The sequence below is a fragment of the Microcaecilia unicolor genome, chromosome 4, assembly GCF_901765095.1.
Source record: "Microcaecilia unicolor chromosome 4, aMicUni1.1, whole genome shotgun sequence".
Lineage (NCBI taxonomy): Eukaryota > Metazoa > Chordata > Amphibia > Gymnophiona > Siphonopidae > Microcaecilia > Microcaecilia unicolor.
The window spans coordinates 164751577-164774376 of NC_044034.1; the positions used below are offsets into that span (position 1 = coordinate 164751577).

Consider the following 22800-nt stretch of genomic DNA (forward strand, 5'->3'; position numbering starts at 1 on the left):
AAAGCTATACTCACAAGTGTCTGGCTTGGAATCGCGGACGGCAGATGCAGAGCAGAGACTGGGGGAGCTCGAGCGTCGAGTATCGGAGGCGGAAGACGTGACCGGGCCTAGGGTGCAGAAAGCGGACAAAATGGCCGCTGCATTGACAACTTTACAGGCCAAAGTAGACGACCTAGAAAATAGGTCGCGGCGAGGAAATTTGAGAATCGTAGGGCTCCCCGAAACAGTGCCAGATAATATACTATCGACAGCTCTGGAAAAATGGCTGACAGAGGAATTTGCACTCTCAGATCATTCGGGGAAGCTGTGCTTAGAGAGAGCACACCGGATTGGCAAGAAACAAGACGGGAAACAGACCCCAAGAACAGTGATCATTAAAATACATAATTACGTACATAAAGATGAAATCTTGAGGGGATCCCGACTTAAACGGAATGATCTGAGATATGATGGACACCAATTACGAATCTTTCAGGACTATTCCATGGCCCTACAAGAGAAACGCCGGCGGTTCACGCCATTGTGTCAGCAGCTACACGAGGCGCAGATGCCATTTATGCTGATATACCCGGCAATACTGAAAATAAAAGTGGAAGGACGATGGAGGCCATTCGCAGATATTGCAGAGGCACAAAAGCAAGTACAAGCACTGGTGGTATCGAAAAGGAGTCCGGGGCAGGCAGAAGAACAGTGACATAAGTGGACGAAAGCCGTGGAAAAGGTATAATTCCAAAGGTTATCCAATGAGGCCTCATTCAGATACCTAACACACGCAGAATTAGTGCTTGATTAATGTAACATAACTGGGAAGGGGCAGCTGGGAGGACGCGGGAAACCCCAACATCCCATAATAAATGGGGAATAGGGTACTGAGAAAGGGGGGAAGAAAGGGGCATGCAAGGGATATAGGGAAGAGGGGGGGGAAGAGAAAAGACAAGAGTAAAAAGAACACTAGTCACATAAAAGACAGATGGACACACAGACTGCGCAACACCATAGTAGATGGAGAACAATACGGAAACCCTAGGGGGAGGCTGGGCTCCCTGGGTTTAAAGATGGAAAATAAGATGATCTTTTTAATGATGTCAAGAAATAATGGCCAAGCAGGCTGATGGGCTCACACGCATAATATCATGGAATGTATGTGGGATAACTTCCCCGGTTAAGAGGACAAAGATTTTGAGTGCGCTTAAACGACATAAAGTGGGAATAGCATGTATCCAAGAAACTAGATTATCAACAGTAGAACTCAAGAAATTGCAACGAAATTGGGTGGGAGAGGTTTTTGGTTCCCCAGCAGTAGGTAGACGAGGAGGGGTAGCAATATTAGTGCACAAGTCAGTGATGGCAAAAGCTAAACTCCTCTTCGCAGATGAAGAGGGAAGGTATGTGGGAATTAAATTGAACCTCCAAGGGCAGGAATACATGCTACTAGCGGTGTATGCACCGCAGACGAGAGGGAGAGCATTCTTTGCGGACCTGCTTGCGAGATGCCAGAGCCGAGGATCAGAGCCCATAATTATAGCAGGGGATATGAACCAGGTTCTAGATCCAAGCCTAGATAAAACGGGGCATATACAGAACAAAGATCTGGGCCTGGGAATACTGGAGACCTTTCGCGAGAGCCTGGGACTGGTAGACCCCTGGAGATTAACACACGAGGGAGAGCGAGACTACACACATACCTCGAGATCACATGGAACACAATCCAGAATTGATTATATTTTGGTAGCATCTGAAATATTCCCGCGAATTAGAGGAGCGGAGGTTGGCCCGGAAGAGCTATCAGATCATGCAATGATTTGGATAGACATTGAACCGCAGCCATATTACTGCGGAATGGGGGGTTGGCGATTCCCCTCGTACTTGCAAACTTCTCCAGAGTTTGTAGAATTCTTGAAAGGCAAGTGGGAGGAATTCGTACGACATAATAAAGAACATGTCAGCACACCAGGCCTCTTTTGGTACACCGCTAAAGCGGTACTTAGAGGAGAAGTGATAGCCTACGTGTCTAGGAGGAATAGGAAAATAGCGCAAAAAATAATAGAACTAGAACGTAGGGTTAAGATAGCTAAGAGAAGATATACTGAAACCCCTAATAGAGCGCTATTCGACTCCTTGATCTCCATTCGTGTGGAGCTTAACTCTTTACTACAAGACAGGTATAAGAAAGCAACGCTTACACGCAAGTATAATCTACAAAGATTTGGGGATAGACCGGGAGGAATGCTGGCGCGTTTGATTAAAGGCTCTCGCCGGCCGCATATGATTGCACAGATAAGAACCCCAACAGGTAACTTAACAACAAAACCAGAGCAGATAGCAGAGACCTTCCATAAACATTTCTCCCAGCTTTATGCAGGAGAGAGGAAAAGAACAGAGCAACAAGATGTGATCAGGGCATATTTAGAAAAGTCAAAGCTGCCAAAATTAACAGAAGATCAGAAAAACACCTTGGACTCCCCATTAGGAGCAAAAGAGGTGCTAAGGGCCATACAGGCGCTGAAGCTTCATTCTGCACCAGGTCCAGATGGATTCTCGAGTGAATTTTATAAAGTGCTCAGGACTCAGGTAGTGGGGCCCCTAATGAACCTATATGAAGAGGTGGTAGAGACAGAACAGTTCCCAATACACGCAAATGAAGCGTTAATAAGTTTAATTCCAAAACCAGGGCGAGACATGGTAGATCCCGCTGCATATAGACCTATATCACTCATAAACGTTGATATAAAGATTCTCTCAAGGATCATGGCTGAACGTCTAGCGCAGGTGATGCCCTCGATAATCAGGGAGGAACAAGTAGGGTTTGTAAGGGGAAGACATTCTGTCATCAATGTTAGAAAATTGATTGCAGCGATGACAGTAGCGTCAGAAGGAGCTACTAAGGGACTAGTAATCAGCCTAGACGCAGAGCGCGCTTTTGATAGAGTTACATGGCCTTTTATGCATGAAACTTTGAGCTGGATTGGAGTGGGGGGCTGGCTTGCAGGGGCAGTAAGAGCACTATATGCGGACCCAAGAGCTAGACTGCGGGTAAATGGAGTTCGAACGAAGGAAATAAGGATAGGCAGAGGGACAAGACAGGGCTGTCCACTGTCTCCATTGCTTTTCATATTAGCACTAGAGCCACTTTTGTGCTGTATCAGAAATAATCCAGAGATTAAAGGCAGATTAGTGGGCGAGACAGAGCTTAAACTCCTGGCATATGCAGACGATCTATTGCTAATAATAGATGACCCTCAAACATCAGTACAGAACCTACTACAAGAGATTGAATATTATGGCAGCTTATCTGGGTTCAATCTAAATTTGGATAAATCCTTGGCTCTGGCTCTCGCAGAGGAAGCTCAAAGCGAGTGGGTGGGTCCCTTTCCATTCCAGTGGGCCACAGATCGGCTGAAATATCTGGGAGTGGAAGTGCCAAGGAAGCTATCGACACTCTACAAGATAAATGTGAGACCATTGTTAACGGAAACAAGACGATTATTGGGAATTTGGGAGTCATGCCCCCTCACATTGGCGGGACGTATAGCATTATTTAACATGATGATAGTGCCCAAATGGTTGTACAAATTCCAAGTGTTACCCTTACATCTACGGGGGAGAGAGGAGAAAGAGCTAAAAAAGATACTGAGGAAATTTCTGTGGTGCAACACACGGCCCAGATTGCCATTGGAGGTATTATATAAACCCAAAGAGCATGGAGGAATGGGATTACTTGATATAAGATACCTTACTATTTCTTGCACAATGAGACATGTTAGAGACTGGTTAACAGGCAACCAACACTTTACGAATACACTTCTAGAGGCCTCATTGGAACCTAAAATACACCTAAGCTGTCTGTTGCATACAACTGGGAAGAACCCGGAGCTGAGGTCCCCGATGAACTGGTTCGTGCGCTCAGCAAGAGCAATGTGGCGGTGGTTGTGCAAGAGACACAGCTTCTCTGCAGCGGCGACGCCTTTTGTGTCTTTGAGAGGAAATCCTGACTTCCCGGCAGGGACATTGGAGCGGACCTTCGCGCGCTGGAGGGAGAAGGGGATTCATTATCTATACCAAGTGTTGAACACAGAGGGACAAGTCAAGAATCTGGAGGAGCTAGTAAGAGATTATGACATTTCGCCTAAAGACTTTTATGCACACGCACAAGTACGACATTACGCCCGATCACTGGGAGCACTCAACTTAAGTGAAGATGTACAGGACATAATTGCAACAGCTCTGACGTTAGGTGCTCAAAACGTGGTTCCCTTGCGTTTTCATCATAGAAATCTGCTGGACACAACCGAGGACATTGACTATGTCAAACTGGCAGAGAACTGGTCGAGAGAACTTGCAACGGTAATAACGGTGGATATGATTCAGAACTCCCTGTTGAGTAATTTACGCAGGTCTACCTTTATACGACAGTGGGAGCAGCAATACAAGTTCATTATGCGATTATACATAGCACCAGTCAGAGCATTGAAAGCAGGTTTCGGTTCGGGTGAATGCCCGAAGTGTGGAGCAGCACAGGCAACCTTGGGTCACATGTTCTGGTGGTGCCCGGAGATCCATCGGTTCTGGACGCAGATACTCGCGGAATCCGGACAGTACTGGAGACGGAAAGTAACGGTCAGTGTGTTGGTGCTGTTCGGCATTTTTAATATGGATCGACCGGTGCCACCGGGACTTACGGGATTCCTACAAAGAGCTACCATGGTGGGGAGAAAGGTAATCCTTCTCAAGTGGAGAGAAGAGCAAGCCCCGACCAGAGACATGTGGAAATCTAAAATGTCAGAACAGTTGCATCTAGAACTTTGTGGCGTTGTCCCATTAATAAATCAAGAGAAAGATTCAGGAACTTTTAGGAAGATTTGGGGGAAATACTGGAACACATTGCATCCAACAATTAGGCGCCAAATTCTTGATAAACTTAAAGGCTGGAGGCAAAACAATGGTCTGCCTGCCAGGGAATAAGATAGCACAGACTGTGTTACCCAGTGAGAGAAGAGACAATTGAAGGACATACTGTACTACTAAGGGGGAGTAGCATATTATGTATAACAAATACAAGCTAGATAGCAATAGCTGTATTATAATAACTGTATTACAATAGTTAACGTTCATGGTGTTGTAATATAATAAGATCCTTCCTTTGAGATATCAAGCTCTTGGACAGGGAGGGAGGGAGGGAGGGAGGAGAAGGGGTGGGGGGAGGGGGGGAGGGGGGGAGGGAAAAAGAAAATAAAGATGAAAAGAAAGGTTGAGTTCTCTAAGATTATATGGAACAAATGTTTAATAAGAGAAAGGTTGAGAATGTTGTTTATTCCATGTTATGGTTGGCATTTCATCAATAAAAAATTATTGAAACTAAAAAATTGATATTATTTTTGATGTAAAGCAATTTGCATTTTTCAATTTCTAGTGTAGTATACGTGGAGGGGCATTTTCGAACAGGGCCACCCATCTCTAAGGGCGCCCATCTCTGAGGATGTCCTCGCGAAGGGGCGGGGAAACCCGTATTATTGAAAGAAGATGGCCGTCCATCTTTTGTTTCGATATTACGGTCAGGGACGCCCAAATCTCAACGTTTAGGTCGATCTTAGAGATGGTCAACCTTAGAGATGGGCGACCTCGGTTTTCGATGATAATGGAAACCGAGGACGCCCATCTCAGAAACTACCAAATCCAAGCTGTTTGGTCATGGGAGGAGCCAGCATTCGTAGTGCATTGGTCCCCCCTCACATGCCAGGACACCAACCGGCCACCCTAGGGGGCACGGCAGTGGACTTCACAAATTGCTCCCAGGTGCATAGCTCCCTTACCTTGGGTGCTGAGCCCCCCAAAACCCACTACCCACAACTGTACAACACTACCATAGCCCTTAAAGGGTAAAGGGGGGCATCTAGATGTGGGTACAGTGGGTTTCAGGTGGATTTTGGAGGGCTCCCATTTACCACCACAAGTGTAACAGGTAGGGGGGGATGGGCCTGGGTCCGCCTGCCTGAAGTGCACTGCAGTACCCACTAAAGACTGCTCCAGGGACCTGCATACTGCTGTGATGGAGCTGGGTATGACATTTGAGGCTGGCATAGAGGCTGGAAAAAATGTTTTTTAATTTGTTTTTTTTTTTGGGTGGGAGGGGGTTGGTGACCACTAGGGGAGTAAGGGGAGGTCATCCCCGATTCCCTCCAGTGGTCAACTGGTCAGTTCGGGCACCTTTTCGAGGCTTGGTCGTGAAAAAAATTGGACCAAGTCGGCCAAATGCTCGTCAGGGACGCCCTTTTTTTTTCCATTATCGGCCAAGGACGCCCATCTGTTAACCACGCCCCTGCCCCGCCTTCAGTACACTGCCGACACGCCCCCGTGAACTTTGGTCTTCCTCGTGATGGAAAGCAGTTAAGAACGCCCAAAATCGGCTTTCGATTATACCGATTTGGGCGACCCTGAGAGAAGGACGCCCATCTCCCGATTTGTGTCAGAAGATGGGCGTCCTTCTCTTTCGATTATGCCGCTGTTAGTCTCATTATATAATTGCTTGGTTTATGAATTTTTTGTAGACCTTTAACTAATAAAATCTTTCATATACTATCCCAATAGCATCAGATACACAAAAAATACTCTTCCACTCCCTGGGTCAGCTGGGTGGGGGGTTGGGGATACTGATGCTACATAGGTGGCATTCATAACTTCAAGGGGACGGGGAGGACTCATAATCATTGTGCAATGGCAACATCTAGTGCACAGATTAAGGGTCCCTGCTTGCAAGGCTCTGAAATGACAGTAGGCTGAGGACTGCTGCTACTCTAAGTAGACTAAAATAACTTGGCAGAAGATATAAAAGGGGAAAATCCACTGGTAAGTGTGAATGAAGACTTGAGGCTTCCAGATTTCAGTCACTATGTAAAGTGAGCAGGAACACCAAAGGGTGATGAGCAACTGCCAGGTCAAAAATAAATATCACTGGCATTTTTGAAGAGAATTCCTCCTATCTGACATCATCCTGGAGTTTGGACAGAGGAGGTTGGCTGTATATAGCCACACAGGAAACCTGATTCAACTAAGCTTAGTTTTTGATCTAGAGATGCTTCTGTTGAAGGGATTGCTAGCCATCAACATGACCATTACACCTGAACAGAACTGGGGTACATGCATGACAACAGGTTCCAGTAGAAGCCCCAACTTGTGGTCCTTCTCATGGGGAGGAAAATAAAACCTTCAGTAACTACAAATAAAGATTAATGGTGTCCTAGCTCTAACTGAGACTGGTTCCGAATGAGCTGAAAGCTTACAGGAACAGGAGGAAACTACCGAGCTACAACAGAAAGCAAATAGTGATCGGTGTGCATGATGATCATTGCAGCAGAATGCTGATGAAGTTCAGTGAGCACTCCATTAATGTCCAGGAGCTTTATTACTGTGGGGATAACACAGTTCTGGCTTAGAACATTGCTATCATAAATACAGCCCACTGCACACATAATGATCAATGCGGCTTTTCTCTAGAAAAATCAGAAAGGCAACCAGTTGCAAATGAAGCTTATTAGAAAGTCCCAGCAGTGCCTTCATTGCATGAATGTAAATTCAGCCACAAGTGGAGTAAGTCTTTTCATACATTCCTTTATGCCAAGGCACATTATGACACCAGTCTAGCCTTGCAATTCTTTCTACGTGTCTAGGTTAGGTATGCCTCTGTACTGCACGGATGCCACCTCATGCCCCTTACCCTAGCACTACCACTCTTGCAGGCACATGCTTCAACAAAGTACCATGTTGGAGGCAAACAGGTCTGAAAAGTGAATGCTGAAGTTAATTAAACACCATCCAGTGCCATCATCGTGAAAAGAAACTCTTCGGGTTAGCAAGCATGTATTTGAGCTATGCCTTGCAAATCACGTCTGCTTTGTTGCTTGGTTACAATGTCATTATGACAGTTTGTTCAGGGAAAATCATTTGCTTCTTGCACATTTTCTATTGATAACTAACCATTACCAACAGAGTTGAAGTGCTCCCTAAAGAAAGAACCCAACCCAGAGATTCTTCTGTGCAGGAATTAAGCAATTAAGCAGTTGCAAGGCAAAATAGTACCCTTTAAAAAACCTGGAATGACAGTCAGCGCTTAAGAAAAGTTGCCAAGCAGTCTCACAGCCTTTTATGAGGTTTAAGGGACATTTGCAAAGGAGCTCTTTGGGATAGTTCCTTATACACTTCAGTCAAATGAATTATGACTAAATACATCAATAAGGATGATGCAGGATACTGTGAGTGGTTGATCCCTACAATAATTTCAGTATGCTGCCTCCTCCTAAAGAACATTATTACTGTACTCAGAATACCAGTTGTAGTACAAGTTGGTTAGAGGGAGTGTTTCCCAACCCTGGACTGAAGATGGCACACCTAATCAATCTGGTTTTCAGTATATCCTTAATGATTATGAATGAGTGATTTGTATACATGGGACATCCACTTTATGCATATTCATTACAGCAATGTTGAAAGCAGGGTTGATGCACGAGGATTAGGCATCCTAGCTGACCCTTCAGAAGCCTTGTGTCCCTCTCCAAGAACATACTTTTAAATATTAAACTTCTGCTTTTTAGAAGTGTATCTGGGCAATTTCAAAAACATATTTCCTTGAACAAATGGCTTATTTGAAAATTGCCCACACTCTGTAAGTAAAATGCATGTGCTGATCTTTCTCTGAGTGGGTGGGGCTCCCAGGATATATTGCATTTATTTGACTGCAACTGCTCTTTGTTGATTCCCCTGAAGTTACTAATCTTGCCCAATGGTTAAGCCAGTCCTGGCTGAGAGGTGACTGGAAAAGTGTGTCTCCAGGAGAACATTATTTTAAGGGGATAGAATTAACATATCACATGCTGTAAACCTGTCCAGTTCTCTTAAGATTTACAGTGGAGGGACAAACATTCAGCAGAAGTGTTTCACTCTTATTTCTGCAAGATATTGGAAGGTGAAACAGGAGTGTAAAATTTCAAAATGCAAAAGGAAAAGCTTCAGAAAAAAAATTAACTACACAGCTCTTGCTCCAGTTCTGAGGCTTCTTTTTTTTTTCTTTTTTTTTTTAATAGAAATCACTGGTTTTAGGAAACAAATAGCACTTTGTAATAGTTTGTTACAATGTTTTACCTTGATCTGATTTTTATGTAACACTAGGAAGACCATTAATATCTTTTGTCTTTTTTACCCCAATACAAAGATCTTTTTAACCCTTGCATAAAAAAACAGTGCTCAAAATGAAGACACACTGACTCACGAGAAACTCACTTAATTTTCACTATTGACTCCTAATCTATACCATGCATGGCCTTGTCTGCCTCTGGCACTGTCTCTCTGCAGCAAAAACAAGGGCTTTCTGTTCTTTTTGCTTCCTGTTTCACGTTTCCACCTTTGGATCACTGTGCTGCTTGGCTCGTAATGTTATTTTTAGCCCATAAATATAGAAATGAAAAGTAAATGAAGGGACATTGCAAGTAAATTATCACAGATTTCTCTCAAGATGCTCAGATTGGATCCTTGAAATAACAGGTGCTTTATGTTTCTTTTGCTCCTGTAACATGTATTTGTTCTTCTAACCAGAAACTGGACAGGAAGAAACTTCATCTTGTATGTGATTTTCTTTTCATGCAGAGCTGGAAGCATGGATTCCCCGCCTGCAGATGTGCACATTACCCTTTCAGTTCTTTGCACCGACCTCCAGTTTATATCTCACTTCTTCCCATTCTCCATTTAATGAACTTTAAATACTGCTTTTCAGAAAATTCTCCCATTCCCTCCTGTGATGCACATGTGGATTCTTTTTAAATTTGTAGTACTACATTTTTTTTTTTTTTTTTGGTTTCTAGGCTTGAAATTTGCAAATAGAAGCCCGCCTGGTCTTTGGACTCTGTGTGTTGTTCCTCCCCTAAAAAGTATCTGGAACTCACCCTCTGTCCCTCCCCGCCCAAAGAATAAAATGAAAGAACCTCATGGTGGCTGTAAAGGCTGCTGCAGGCACACACTGGTGTAATAGAGAGAGTAAATTAATATATTATTTCACTTGGCATGGTGCTGGCACTATTCATTCATGTAATATGTTGTACACTCAGAATAAAGAAGGGCTAATTGGCAAACCTCAGGAGTGCCATTGTCACTCCCAGAACAAAACTTCGGCCCTTTTCCAGAAGAATCGTTTATGTTCTACAAAGGTTTATATCCTGATCCTTCTCTTGGCCTCCCTTCTCCACTTTGCCTTTCTCCCCAGTGCTGTCAGTATGGTGTTATTTTGTCTCCTCAGCCTTGGTGCAGTTCACAGGGCACGTCTGTGGAGGGAGGAGGACTGTGGCAGGGATGGCCGGTGTGCCACTGCAGTGGCTTGTACAGTCCATACTGATGTTCTGGTTGGAGCTGGCTTCTGAGCTCATTTCGGGCAGGATGGGCTTTGACAGCTCAATACCTTGGATCAAGCGGATCAGCCTTTTTACCTTGTCTAGGGAGTTGTGCATTTCCTTTTGTCTTGACATGATACTGTTCTTCATTTCCCTACATTTCTGCAGGCACAGAAACAGAAAACAAACATGTTTGAACTTTTTAAATTTAGTGATGTTATTCAAAGATTCCAGATGAATAATTTTAGAAACACAAATCTTCCATTTAACTAGAAATTGAGTACAGGTCTGGCAGCAGCAGTGTAAATTTCCCACATTCGCACTGTCCCACCACAAGTATGGTAAATATGAGCAGCAGCTGTATAAACTTTTCACATACACGTGCTGCCCATCACAGAACAGGCATAGCATAGGCAGTAGCAGGCAGAGTGGGAGGTGCTGCAGCATCTTCATATTCAGATGCACTGGTAGAACTTTGTTTGTGGGTGTCATATACCGCACTTCTGTGGTTACAATCAAAGCAGTTTACATATTATGTACAGGTACAGCAAAGATACATATCTGTAGCAGGTATTCTCAGAGGATAGCAAGCTGATTGTTCTCATATGTGGGTCGGCGTCCACAGCGGCCCAGGAAACGGCAAATTTTTCAACAGCAAAATTAAAAAAAGTTTTGCCAGAGCCTCCTGGCGCGTGAACCGTGCATGCACGGACGACTTCCTGCCCTTCATATGAGTGTGCCTCCTCAGTTTAATCAAAAAGCATAAATACAAATAAACAACAACAACTCCAAAGGGGAGGTGGGCGGGTTTGTGAGAACAATCAGCCTGCTGTCCTCGGAGAATACCTGCTACAGGTATGTATCTTCGCTTTCTCCGAGGACAAGCAGGCTGCTTGTTCTCACATGGGGTATCCCTAGCAACCAGGCTCTCTCAAAACAATGAACATTGGTCAACTGGGCCTCACAACGGCAAGGGCATAACATAGATTGACCTGAAACCAGGGGGGTGGAGTTGGATTCTAAACCCCAAACAGATTCTGCAGCACCGACTGCCCAAACCGACTGTCGCGTCGGGAATCCTGCTGAAGGCAGTAAAGAGATGTGAATGTGTGGACTGATGACCACGTTGCAGCCTTGCAAATCTCAATGGAGGCTGAGTTTAAGTGAACCACTGACGCAGCCATGGCTCTAACATTGTGAGCCGTGACATGGCCCTCCAGAGTCAGACCAGCTTGGGCTTAAGTGAAGGAAATGCATTCTGCTAGCCAATTGGAGATTGTGTATTTTCCGATGGCGACTCCCCTCCTGTTGGGATCAAAAGAAACAAACAACTGGGCGGACTGTCTAAAGGGCTTTGTCCACTCCATGTAAAAGGCTAATGCTCTCTTGCAGTCCAAGGTGTGCAAACTGCTTTCGCCAGGGTGGGTATGAGGACGGGGAAAGAATGTTGGCAAGACAAATGAATGGTTAAGATGGAACTCCGACCCCACCTTTGGCAGGAAGTAAGCTCTTTGAGCAGGGACTTTCTTCTATGTTTGTGCAGCGCTGCGTACGCTTTGTAGCGCTATAGAAATGCTGACTAGTAGTAGTAGTAGTAGAACTTGGGGTGAGTGCGGAGGACTACTCTGTTGTGATGAAACTTGATATAAGGTGAATGCACTACCAAGGCCTGAAGCTCACTGACTCTCTGAGCTGAAGTAACAGCCACCAAGAAAACGACATTCCAGGTCAAGTACTTCAGATGGCAGGAATTCAGTGGCTCAAAAGGAGCTTTCATCAGCTGGGTGAGAACGACGTTGAGATCCCATGACACTGGTGGAGGTTTGACAGGGGGCTTTGACAAAACCAAACCTCTCATAAAGCGAACAACTAAAGGCTGTCCAGAGATAGGCTTACCCTCTACACACCGATGATAAGCACTAATTGTACTAAGGTGAACTCTTACGGAGTTGGTCTTGAGAGCAGACTCTGACAAGTGTAGAAGGTATTCAAGCAGGGTCTGCGTAGGACAAGAAAGAGGATCTAGGGCCTTGCTGACACACCAGACGGTAAACTTCCTCCATTTGAAAGAGTAACACCTCTTCATGGAATCTTTCCTGGAAGCAAGCAAGACTCGGGAGACCCTCTCTGAAAGACCCAAGGAAGCAAATTCTAAGCTCTCAACATCCAGGCCGTGACAGCCAGAGACTGGAAGTTGGGATGTAGAAGCGACCCCTCGTTCTGAGTGATGAGGGTTGGAAAACACTCTAATCTCCACGGTTCTTTGTAGGACAACTCCAGAAGAAGAGGGAACCAAATCTGACGAGGCCAGAAGGGTGCAATCAGGATCATGGTTCCGCAGTCTTGCTTGAGTTTCAGCAAAGTCTTCCCTACTAGAAGTATGGGAGGATAAGCATACAGAAGACCTGTCCCCCAATGTAGGAGAAAGGCATCTGACACTAGTCTGTCGTGGGCTTGAAGTCTGAAACAGAACTGAAGGACCTTGTGATTGATCTGAGTGGCAAAAAGATCCACCGAGGGGGTGCCCCACGCATGGAAGATCTTGTGGTCTACGCCCATGTTCAGTGACCACTCGTGAGGCTGCATTATCCTGCTCAACCTGTCAGCCAGACTGTTGTTTACGCCTGCCAGATAAGTGGTTTGGAGAAACATGCCGTGACGGTGAGCCCAAAGCCACATCTGGACGGCTTCTTGACTCAGAGGGTGAGATCCGGTGCCCCCCTGCTTGTTGGTGTAATACATGGCAACCTGATTGTCTGTCTGAATTACATAGTAACATAGTAGATGACGGCAGAAAAAGACCTGCATGGTCCATCCAGTCTGGCCAACAAGATAAACTCATATGTGCTACTTTTTGTGTATACCTTACCTTGATTTGTACCTGTCCTTTTCAGGGCACAGACCGTGTAAGTCTGCCCAGCACTATCCCCGCTTCCCAACCACCAGCCCCACCTCCAACCACCGGCTCTGGCACTGACCGTATAAGTCTGCCCAGCACTATCCCCGCCTCCCGCCACCGGCTGTGCCACCCAATCTCGGCTAAGCTCCTTAGGATCTATTCCTTCTGAACAGGATTCCTTTATGTTTATCCCACGCGTGCTTGAATTCTGTTACCGTTTTCATTTCCACCACCTCCCACGGGAGGGCATTCCAAGCATCCACTACTCTCGCCGTGAAAAAATACTTCCTGACATTTTTCTTGAGTCTGGCCCCCTTCAATCTCATTTCATGTCCTCTCGTTCTACCTCCTTGGCATCTCCGGAAAAGGTTCGTTTGCGGATTAATACTTTTCAAATATTTGAACGTCTGTATCATATCACCCCTGTTTCTCCTTTCTTCCAGAGTATACATGTTCAGGTCATCAAGTCTCTCCTCATACGTCTTGTAACGCAAATCCCTTATCATTCTCTTAGCTTTTTTTTGCACCGCTTCAATTATTTTTACATCCTTCGCAAGGTACGGCCTCCAAAACTGAACACAATACTCCAGGTGGGGCCTCACCAACAACTTATACAGGGGCATCAACTCCCCCTTTCTTCTGCTTGTCACACCTCTCTCTATACAGCCTAACAACCTTCTAGCTACGGCCACCGCCTTGTCACACTGTTTCGTCACCTTCAGATCCTCAGATACTTGGTTGGACAGCTGATCTCTGAAAGCCTTTAGTTAGTTCCAGATCGCTCTTAATTCCAGGAAGTTGATCTGAAGACCTTTTTCCTGAAAAGACCAGGCTTCCTGAGTGTGAAGCCCATCTACATGAGCTCCCCACCAAAGGAGAGATGCATCCGTCGTCAGCACTTTTCGTGGCTGAGGAACTTGGAATGGTCGTCTTATGGTCAAATTGGATCGAATCGTCCACCACTGAAGAGAATTCCGAAAGCTGGTGGACAGTTGGATTACATCCTCTAGATCCCCCGCAGCTTGAAACCACTGGGAAGCTAGCGTCCATTGAGCTGATCTCATATGTAGTCGTGCCATGGACATGACATGAACTGTGGAGGCCATGTGCCCAGAAGTCTCAACATCTGCCGAGCCGTGGGCGGGGGCGTGTCAAGATGGCAATGCACCTGGAAGTTTGGTGAAACGCTCCTAGGACTTTGAAGCCTCTTTGTAGTTATACTTCATTGTTTTTTCTTCTTCGAATTTAAAAAAAAATTCAGATTAATGCCGCATACAAAGAGGAAAGGTGCGACGAGGGTGGGAATCCCGCCTACCTCATCCTCGATGCCGCTCCAGTCGACCTTGGAGCGATTCCTGACCGGTGGCTCTCAGCTTGAAATTAGAGGGACTGGACCTGCTGTAGAGAGCCCTGGAGAAGAGGACCCTCTACGGGCAAATGAAACATCGTTATCCCCCCCTCCAGCTTCTAAAATACCTCCGTTTCCAGCAGCGGTAGCAGTGAGGAAGGGAGAGTCGAACTCCGCCGGAAGTGCGAATAGTGAGACCCCTGTACGGGATTCCGAACTGCAAAGGAAGCTACTGGAACAAGAGTCCCCAGCTTTGGTGGGGAACTCAGGAAGAACAACAGAGGTGAACCTAGACACGATATGGCTGGTGTTGAAGAAAATGGAGGCTTCTTTACAGGAGTCCCAAGGCAAAGTAAGTGCTCTAACTACTAAAGTTGGTGAATTACAAGGTACAGTGGAAAATATCCAAGCTGAACTCTCAGATAGAGTAAAAAATTTACAACAAGAAGTAGACCAATTTTCTGAATTTAAGGCATCTGTTGTAAAGGATAAAGCTTTCATTCACAATAAAATTGAACAAATTGAGAATTACAACAGACGATTAAATTTAAGGAATTTGAACTTTCCAAAATCTCCTGGAACCTCTCCTCTAGATATGTTTAAAAGATATTCAACTGAGATATTAAAGTTGCCTCAGGAAGCGTTTCCTCCATTAAATAAAATTTATTATTTACCTCAGAAGAAAGGAAAGGGGTCGGCTGAACCAGGTGTTGCTGGAGATAAAAGTTTGGACTTGGAGAATATATCGGCAATATTAAAACAATCATTGGATGCTATTTCGCAGAGAGTGACATTATTAGTCTTGTTCATTTTCGAACAAGACCTTAATGCAATGTTACGATTATACTTCCGAAATTCATCTACTCTATTTGCTGGTACCAAAGTTTGGATGTTTCAGGATGTTACGAAAACCACTCAGCAGAGAAGGAAAATGTTTCTGGAGATGAAACAAAAAACTTTGGAAGTGGGAGGATCGTTTTTACTGGCCTATCCTTGTAAATGTATAGTTCGGTTAGGTTTAACAAAATATGTTTTTTTCTCGCCAGACCATTGAAAGTCTTTCTAGATTCTAAAAGCTTGAATCATAATGTCTGAGTTTGGGAGCGCATGAACCCTTACCTTGATTTAGAATATGTAAGAATCTTCTCTACTATGTATGACTCACCCCCCTTTTAATTTAGTGGTCTAAGGACGCAGGATAACTAAGTTTAATTTATAGGAAAGAATAATGGTTATTTATATTATTCTTTGTTAATTCTTCTTTAATTATTGGAAGTAACTAGTATCTTATATAATTCAATGCTCAATATGGTGCTGTATTGCTTTGACGTTGTAATATATTACTTGTCATTTATTTTGAAAATTGTAATAAATAAATAAAAACATCTGCCGAGCCGTGATCTGCTGAGACACTCGAACCATGGACACCAGGGACAGAAGGTTGTCTGCCCTTGCCTCGGGAAGATAAGCTCGAGCTGTCTGAGTGTTCAACAGAGCTCCAATGAATTCCAATTTTTGGACTGGGGTGAGATGGGACTTGGGATAATTTATGACGAACCCCAGTAGCTCTAGCACCCGAATAGTCATTCGCATGGACTCCAGAGCACCCTCCGTCGAGGTGCTCTTCACTAGCCAATCATCGAGATAAGGAAACACATGCACTCCCAGTCTGCGTAGCGACACTGCGACTACAGCTAGGTAAACACTCTGGGCGCAGACGCTAGGGCAAAAGGCAGTACACGGTACTGAAAGTGCTGTGTTCCCAGCCAAAATCGAAGATACTTCCTGTGAGCTGGAAGTATCAAGATGTGTGTGTAAGCATCCTTTAAGCCCAAAGAGCATAGCCAATCATTTTCCTGAATCATGGGAAGAAGGGTGCCTAGGGAAACCATCCTGAACTTTTCTGACATTTGTTCAGGGCCCTTAGGTCTAGGATGAGATGCATCCCCCCTGTTTTCTTTTGCACAAGGAAGTACCTGGAATAGAATCCCAGCCCTTCTTCCCCTGGTGGAACGGGTTCGACTGCTTGGGCCTGTAGAAGGGCGGAGAGTTCCTCTGAAGGACCTGCTTGTGCTGGGAGCTGTAGGACTGAGCTCCCGGTGGGCAATTTGGAGGCTTGGATTCCAGATTGAGGGTGTATCCTAACCGGACAATTTGAAGATCCCACCAGTATGAGGTTATAAGAGGCCACCTTTGGTGAAAAAACATTAACCTCCCCCAACTGGCAAGTCGTCCGGTATGGACATGTTTACTGAGGCTATGCTGAACTGGAGCCAGTCAAAAGCCCGTCCATTGCTTTTGCTGGGGAGCCATAGTGGCTTTAGGTGCACGCTGTTGACGAGAACAAGCGCGCTGGGACTGAGCCTGGGCAGGCTGCCGAGAAGCAGGAGTGTACCTACGCCTAGCATAGCAATAGGGAGCACTCCTCTTCCCTCCAAAAAACCTCCTAGATGAGGAGGTAGTAGCAGAAGATGCCCGGCGGGAGAGAGAATCCATATCATCATTGTGCTTCTTGAGCTGGTCAACCAGATCCTCTACTTTCTCACCAAAAAGGTTATCCCCCCCGGCAAGGAACATCCACCATCCGCTGCTGGACCGAATGATCCAAGTCAGAGACACACAGTCATGAGAGTCTGCGCATCACTATACCTTGGGTAGCGATCCTGGATGCTACATCAAAAGTGTCGAACATACCCCTGGCCAGGAACTTGCGACATGCCTTCTGCTGCCTGACCACCTGGCGAAAAGGCTCGGCCTGCTCCGGAGGGAGTGCATCAACCAAGCTAGACAGTTGCCTCACCGAGTTCCACAAGTGGATGCTCGTGAAGAGTTGGTATGTCTGGATTTTGGCAGTGAGCATAGCGGCCTGATACGCCTTCCTCCCAAAAGAGTCAAAGGTTCTAGATTCTCTGCCTGGGGGCTCCAAAGCATAGTCCCTAGTACTCTTGGCTCTTTTGAGAGCGAAGTCCACCACCATGGAATTGTGAGGTAGCTGAGACCTCATCAATCAAGGCTCCCCGTGGATCCGATATTGGGATTCGGTCTTTTTCAGGATCACGGGATTAGACAGAAGGAACGACCAGTTTCGCATAAGGACCTCCTTGAGTACATTATGCAAAGGAGCCGTTGCAGCCTCTCTAGGCGGAGAAGGATAATCCAGGACTCTCAGCCCTGGGCTCATCCTTAACCTCCATAGGGAAGGGAATAGCCGCAGCCATTTCCTGGACAAAGGAGGTGAAGGATAGACTCTCCAGTGGAGAAAGTCTCCTTTCCAGTGGAGGGGAAGGTTCAGAAAGAATCCCATAGGCCTCATCAGATCCTCCTCTTCCTCCCACGAATGCTCATCTTCAGTATTGGACAAGACATCCCTCAGAGCAGTCCGAAACTGAGCCTGCCTCGATGCCGAGGAACGACGTCCTTGATGGTGGTGCCGAGAAGTCGACGCCCGCCTGGACTCTGGTGAAGCTTCCTCCACCAATGTCGAAGGGAGTCAACCTGGGTGGCAGTCGACACCGATGCCGCAGGCGGCACCGAGGTCGGTGACCTCACCACAGGTGAAGGGCCAGATGCCGCTGCAGCAGACGGTATGGAAGGCGCAAGCACCCCCGACACCGAAGCAGACTGGCACAGCACTTCTTCCAGAAGCTCTGGAAGCAGGGCCCTGATGTGCTCGTCGCGAGCCACCATCGGACAAGGCTGCGGGGTCGGTACAGGAGCCGGTGGTAGAATCTGTTGAGGTTCTGCCAGAAGACCAAAGCATCGGCACCTCCTGAATAGAGGGGGAGCGATCCTCTTAGCGCCGACGCTTCTCGGGTGCCGAGTCCCTCGACATCCCGGAGGTTCCGGCACTGTGTGTCGAAGAAGAATGATGACGGTGCTTCTTCGCCTTCGCTTGATGCCCGTCATCGAGACTCCTCGGTACCGATGAGGAAGACGTAGAATCCTCACGTCTCCTCGGGGCCAGGTCTGACGAAGGTCGGTCCCAGGGAGGCCTGCATAACAGGAGGCCTCGAGACAGGTGGAGACCCACTTGACGCCTCACTGCTCCCAGCACGAGTTGGTCGCTCAGCAGCCATTACCTTCGCTCCCGACGTCGATGCGTCCCTCGATGTCGACGCCGCCGACCTTGGTACCGATGTTGATGTCGAAGGACCGGACTGAGCCCCAAAAAGATTCTCTCGTTGGGCTTCTCCAGACGCTTGGGTCCGTTTCTTCATGCGAAGACACAGACTGCAAGGGCTGGGCTATGGTTGGGCCCAAGGCATTGGATACACCAAGCGTGGGTATCGGTACCTGAGATGGTCCGGTTGCACCAAGTACAACGTTTGAAGCCGCTGGGTGTCTTCGATGACATGGAAGGAAAAATAGTTTCGGCAAAATTAAACGACGCAATCATGCCAAAAAGTAAAGGGCACAAAAGGGGAAAAAGGCCGGCTGCGTCGAAAAGAAAGAAAACTTAGAAAGTGCCAAAAACTAAGAAAAAAATACCATTAAAAAAAAAAGAACGAATAACTATAGAAATAAAACAAAAAATATAAAAAGAATTGTCAAGACTCTCTTTCCTGGGCCAGTGAAGTGAACAGGGAAAACCCTCTTCACCTCACCACGGACAAGAAAAACTGAGTGGGAATGCTGATGCGATGGGTGGGAAGTCGCCCGCGCATGCGCGGTGCACGAGATTCACGCGTCAGAAGGCTCTGGCAAAACGTTTTAAAAATTTGCTGTTGAAAAATTTGCAGTTTCCTGGGCCGCCATGGATGTCGACCCACATGTGAGAACAAGCAGCCTGCTTGTCCTCGGAGAATTATTTTGTAGCTGGGGCAATGGAGGGTTAGATGACTTGTCCAGAGTCGCAAGGAGCTGCAGTGGAAATCAAAACTGGTTCTCCCTGGTTCTCAGGCTGCTGCACTAACCATTAGACCAGTGGTTCCCAAACCTGATCCTGGAGGCACCTCAGCCAGTCAGATTTTCAGGATATCCACAATGAATATTCATGAGAGAGATTTGCATGCACTGCCTTCATTGTATGCAAATCTCTCTTATGAATATTCATTGTGGATATCCTGAAAACATGACTGGCTGGGGTGCCTCCAGGACCAGGTTTGGGAACCACTGCATTAGATTACTCCTGGAGTACTTAGAAATGAAGCCAGAATGCTGGTAAATTAGTAGAATAATATGGACTGATTCTGTATTATATTACTTACGGTTATTGAACTAGTAAGCTGTTTCACCTTCTGTTCTAACTGTTCTCTTTCCTGTTTTAAATCTGTACTCCATTTCAATAACTTCTGTTTCTCCTCTTCTTTTGCTAGAAATAAGAAACAAAAAACAATTCCTGTGTATGCACTTAATCGGATTGTTTATAAACCTGGAAAAGGTATTGCCCTTTTATCTTTTGGAAATGAACAATATCTTTCTCTATAATGGAAGGGAATGTAGTACTAGCTTTACAAACCACAGTACCACTATCAGCAGTAATCATGATATTCCTGATTTATAAAGAAATTACTCCAGTTGTGTTTGTCTGTGAGGCAAAAGCCTTTTATAAATAAGATGCAATATAGTATAGCTTTACCCAGTCAATCCACGTGTATACTTTTACTATAATATAATTATTTTCTTTTATCTCTAAGAACAGAGGTGGGCAAACAATGACTGATGGGTCATCTGGGTTTTGTCTAGCATACAGCAGCTACAGTCTATAACTTCCTTTGGGAAGTGGCTTGGCTTGTCCCTGCTACTAAAATTCATTGGATCTTGGGGAATATAAGAGGGACACACTCTTGGACCATCATTTTGCCTCCACTTTGGACCTCAGCCCAAAATGTTTGCCCACCCTTGTCAAAGAAGATCTTCCACACTGAGGTGTTGTCTAGGTAATTATCCCTACATAAAAAATGTTGATTTTATTAAAATAAGTATGTTAGGGGGGGCGTGCCAAGGTGGTGCCACACTGTTGATTGTGGTTAGACTCTCTCGTGGGCTGCACTGAATTAAAACTTTTCCCCAGATACGATGCCTCATACTAAATGCAAGGGGACGGTCAAGGCTGGTTCCTCAATGGCCAGAACCTCCTCACCTCAGCAGCAGTCCATTGAAAGGTTTGCCACGAGACCCCCTACCCAGAATGCCGGGAGAAGCCCTGCTGTTGCTCCGGGTGAAGGAGACCCCGGAGACGGGGCTAGATGTTACTCTCGCTCCACTGGCTCCTAACCCACTGCCTCTCCCCAAAGGACGTTTGTCTCAATGGAGGCCTCCTGAACTTGAAGAAGCTGAGGGAAGACCTCTGGATCGAGGTGTTGAGAAGACGGGACCCCAGGGAGGTCTGAGGCCTGTTTGTGCTTCGACTAAGCGTGCAGAGCCATTAAAACAGCCAGAGTCGGTAACGTTGGAGAGCATTTGGGAAGTTCTCCAACGGTTGGATAATACAGTGGCCAGATCTACAACTGAAGTTTTGACTTTAGTGAGTGCTGTTGATACTTTATCTAATTCATTAGTAGCCATAAAGTGGGAATTTAATACTCAAGTGAATAAAATCAAAGAAGATATAAAGAACTTACAAGATTGCTCCGCTAAGGTAGTAAAAGATAAAATGATAATACATCGAAAGATTGAACAGATAGAAAATCACAATCGTAGATTAAATCTTCATTTCCTGAACTTTCCAAAATCTCTGGGCATTACCCCTTTGGAAGTGTTTAAGAAATATTTGTTTGAAGTTTTGAAATTTACCCCGGAAACTATTCCACCGATAAATTGGATATACTATATTTCAGTTTATAAAATGGAAGTTCACGCTGGTCGTTTCCAGTGCAGGGACATCCGTATCACCTATTTTCAAACAGGCTGTATCCTGTTCGAAAATAAATGTGATATGGACATCTGTTTGGGACATTCCAACTTGGACATCCTTTTGAAAATGCCTCTCCACCTCTCCCAAATGGGTCAGTTTTGTGCATACCGTGGCAGGAACAATACTTTTTATTGCAAACCACTTTGCTGTGGAATTATTGAACAATAGTATAGCAAGTTACTATGCCATGATATGTTGGAGATAATCTCAATGTGATAAACTTAGTCCAATGATTTTTCTGGATTTATGGTATGTTCTCCTAAAATACAAGACATTCCCACTGAGGAGCACTCTACTCTCTTCTGCACAGAAGTGAGACCCCCAGTGATACTGAAAGCTCTTTCAGCAGGTAAAACTGCATTTACCTGTGCAAATCAGGGCTTTGATTGTTCCCAATCTGACCACGGGTAAAAGAACTCACGTTGTGCAATTCAAGGACTGAAGTGATGGTCCCAGGGGTAGAAATCATTTAAGGATTTGGGACTCCTTTTTGTAATCTTTAACTCCTAGAGTGTGTAGTTTAATTCTGAATAAGCTGAAACTAGGTCAGCAACAGAATACAAGACTGCCTAGGGTAGGTTTATAGTTCGATAACACGAGAGGTTGGGGAGGGGGCTCTCACGTGGGCTATCAAAAGAGCCCAGACATCTTATGTGATGATTTTTTTCTGGGGTTGAATTTTTGAAGTTGAAATGTTTAAAAGCTTCTTCTTTATGGTTGTGTAATTGCAGTTTATTTCGCAAATTGTATGTTTAAAATACTGCTGTAATTTCTTTGTCTCAATAAAAATATCCATGCAATAAAACAAGGGCCCAAAGCAAATTTCTCAAAGGTTGTATACAGGAATCATTTGAAAAACAATATGTTTACACATCAGCTTATAGGGATAGCATCTTTATGTGGAAAAAGATTCATTGATGACATATTTTTAATATGGAGTGGGGATTTGGATATGTTTATATTCTTTCTTGGATTGGATTAATATGTGTGACATGAACATACAGTTTTCTTCTATAATTGAGTAAAGTGGTGTGGTAGCTGTGTTAGTCCACTTTTAAAGGTAATAAATAGAAATAAATCAAAACATAGAAAAGAAAATAAGATACCATTTTTATTGGACTAACTTAATACATTTTTTGATTAGCTTTCGAAGGTAACCCTTCTCCTTCAGATCAGAAATAAGCAAATGTTGACAAATCAAACATATAAATGGCAAGTGACCGACTCACCTGCAAATGCGCAGTAGAGACTTCCCTCTCTGTCCTGCCCCCGATGGGAGGCGATCTGCCTGCTGCGGTTTCGGAGGTGAGGTGCTGTACATTTAATG

At 45.2% G+C, this 22800-nt stretch overlaps 1 protein-coding gene across 3 annotated transcripts in view; it reads right to left on the reverse strand.

Annotated features, from left to right (window-relative positions):
* Nucleotides 1-6733: 6733 nt before the first annotated feature.
* The window catches only part of PHF21A (PHD finger protein 21A), a 364795-nt gene continuing 348728 nt past the window's right edge, over nt 6734-22800 (reverse strand). For all 3 annotated transcript variants that reach the window (XM_030200848.1, XM_030200845.1, XM_030200847.1), the window contains 2 exons: nt 19825-19928; nt 6734-10532 (listed from right to left, as the gene is read on the reverse strand). In XM_030200848.1, coding sequence (XP_030056708.1) covers nt 10263-10532; nt 19825-19928 — 374 coding nt within the window. In that variant the 3' untranslated portion in view covers nt 6734-10262. The remainder of the gene's footprint in view (nt 10533-19824; nt 19929-22800) is intronic.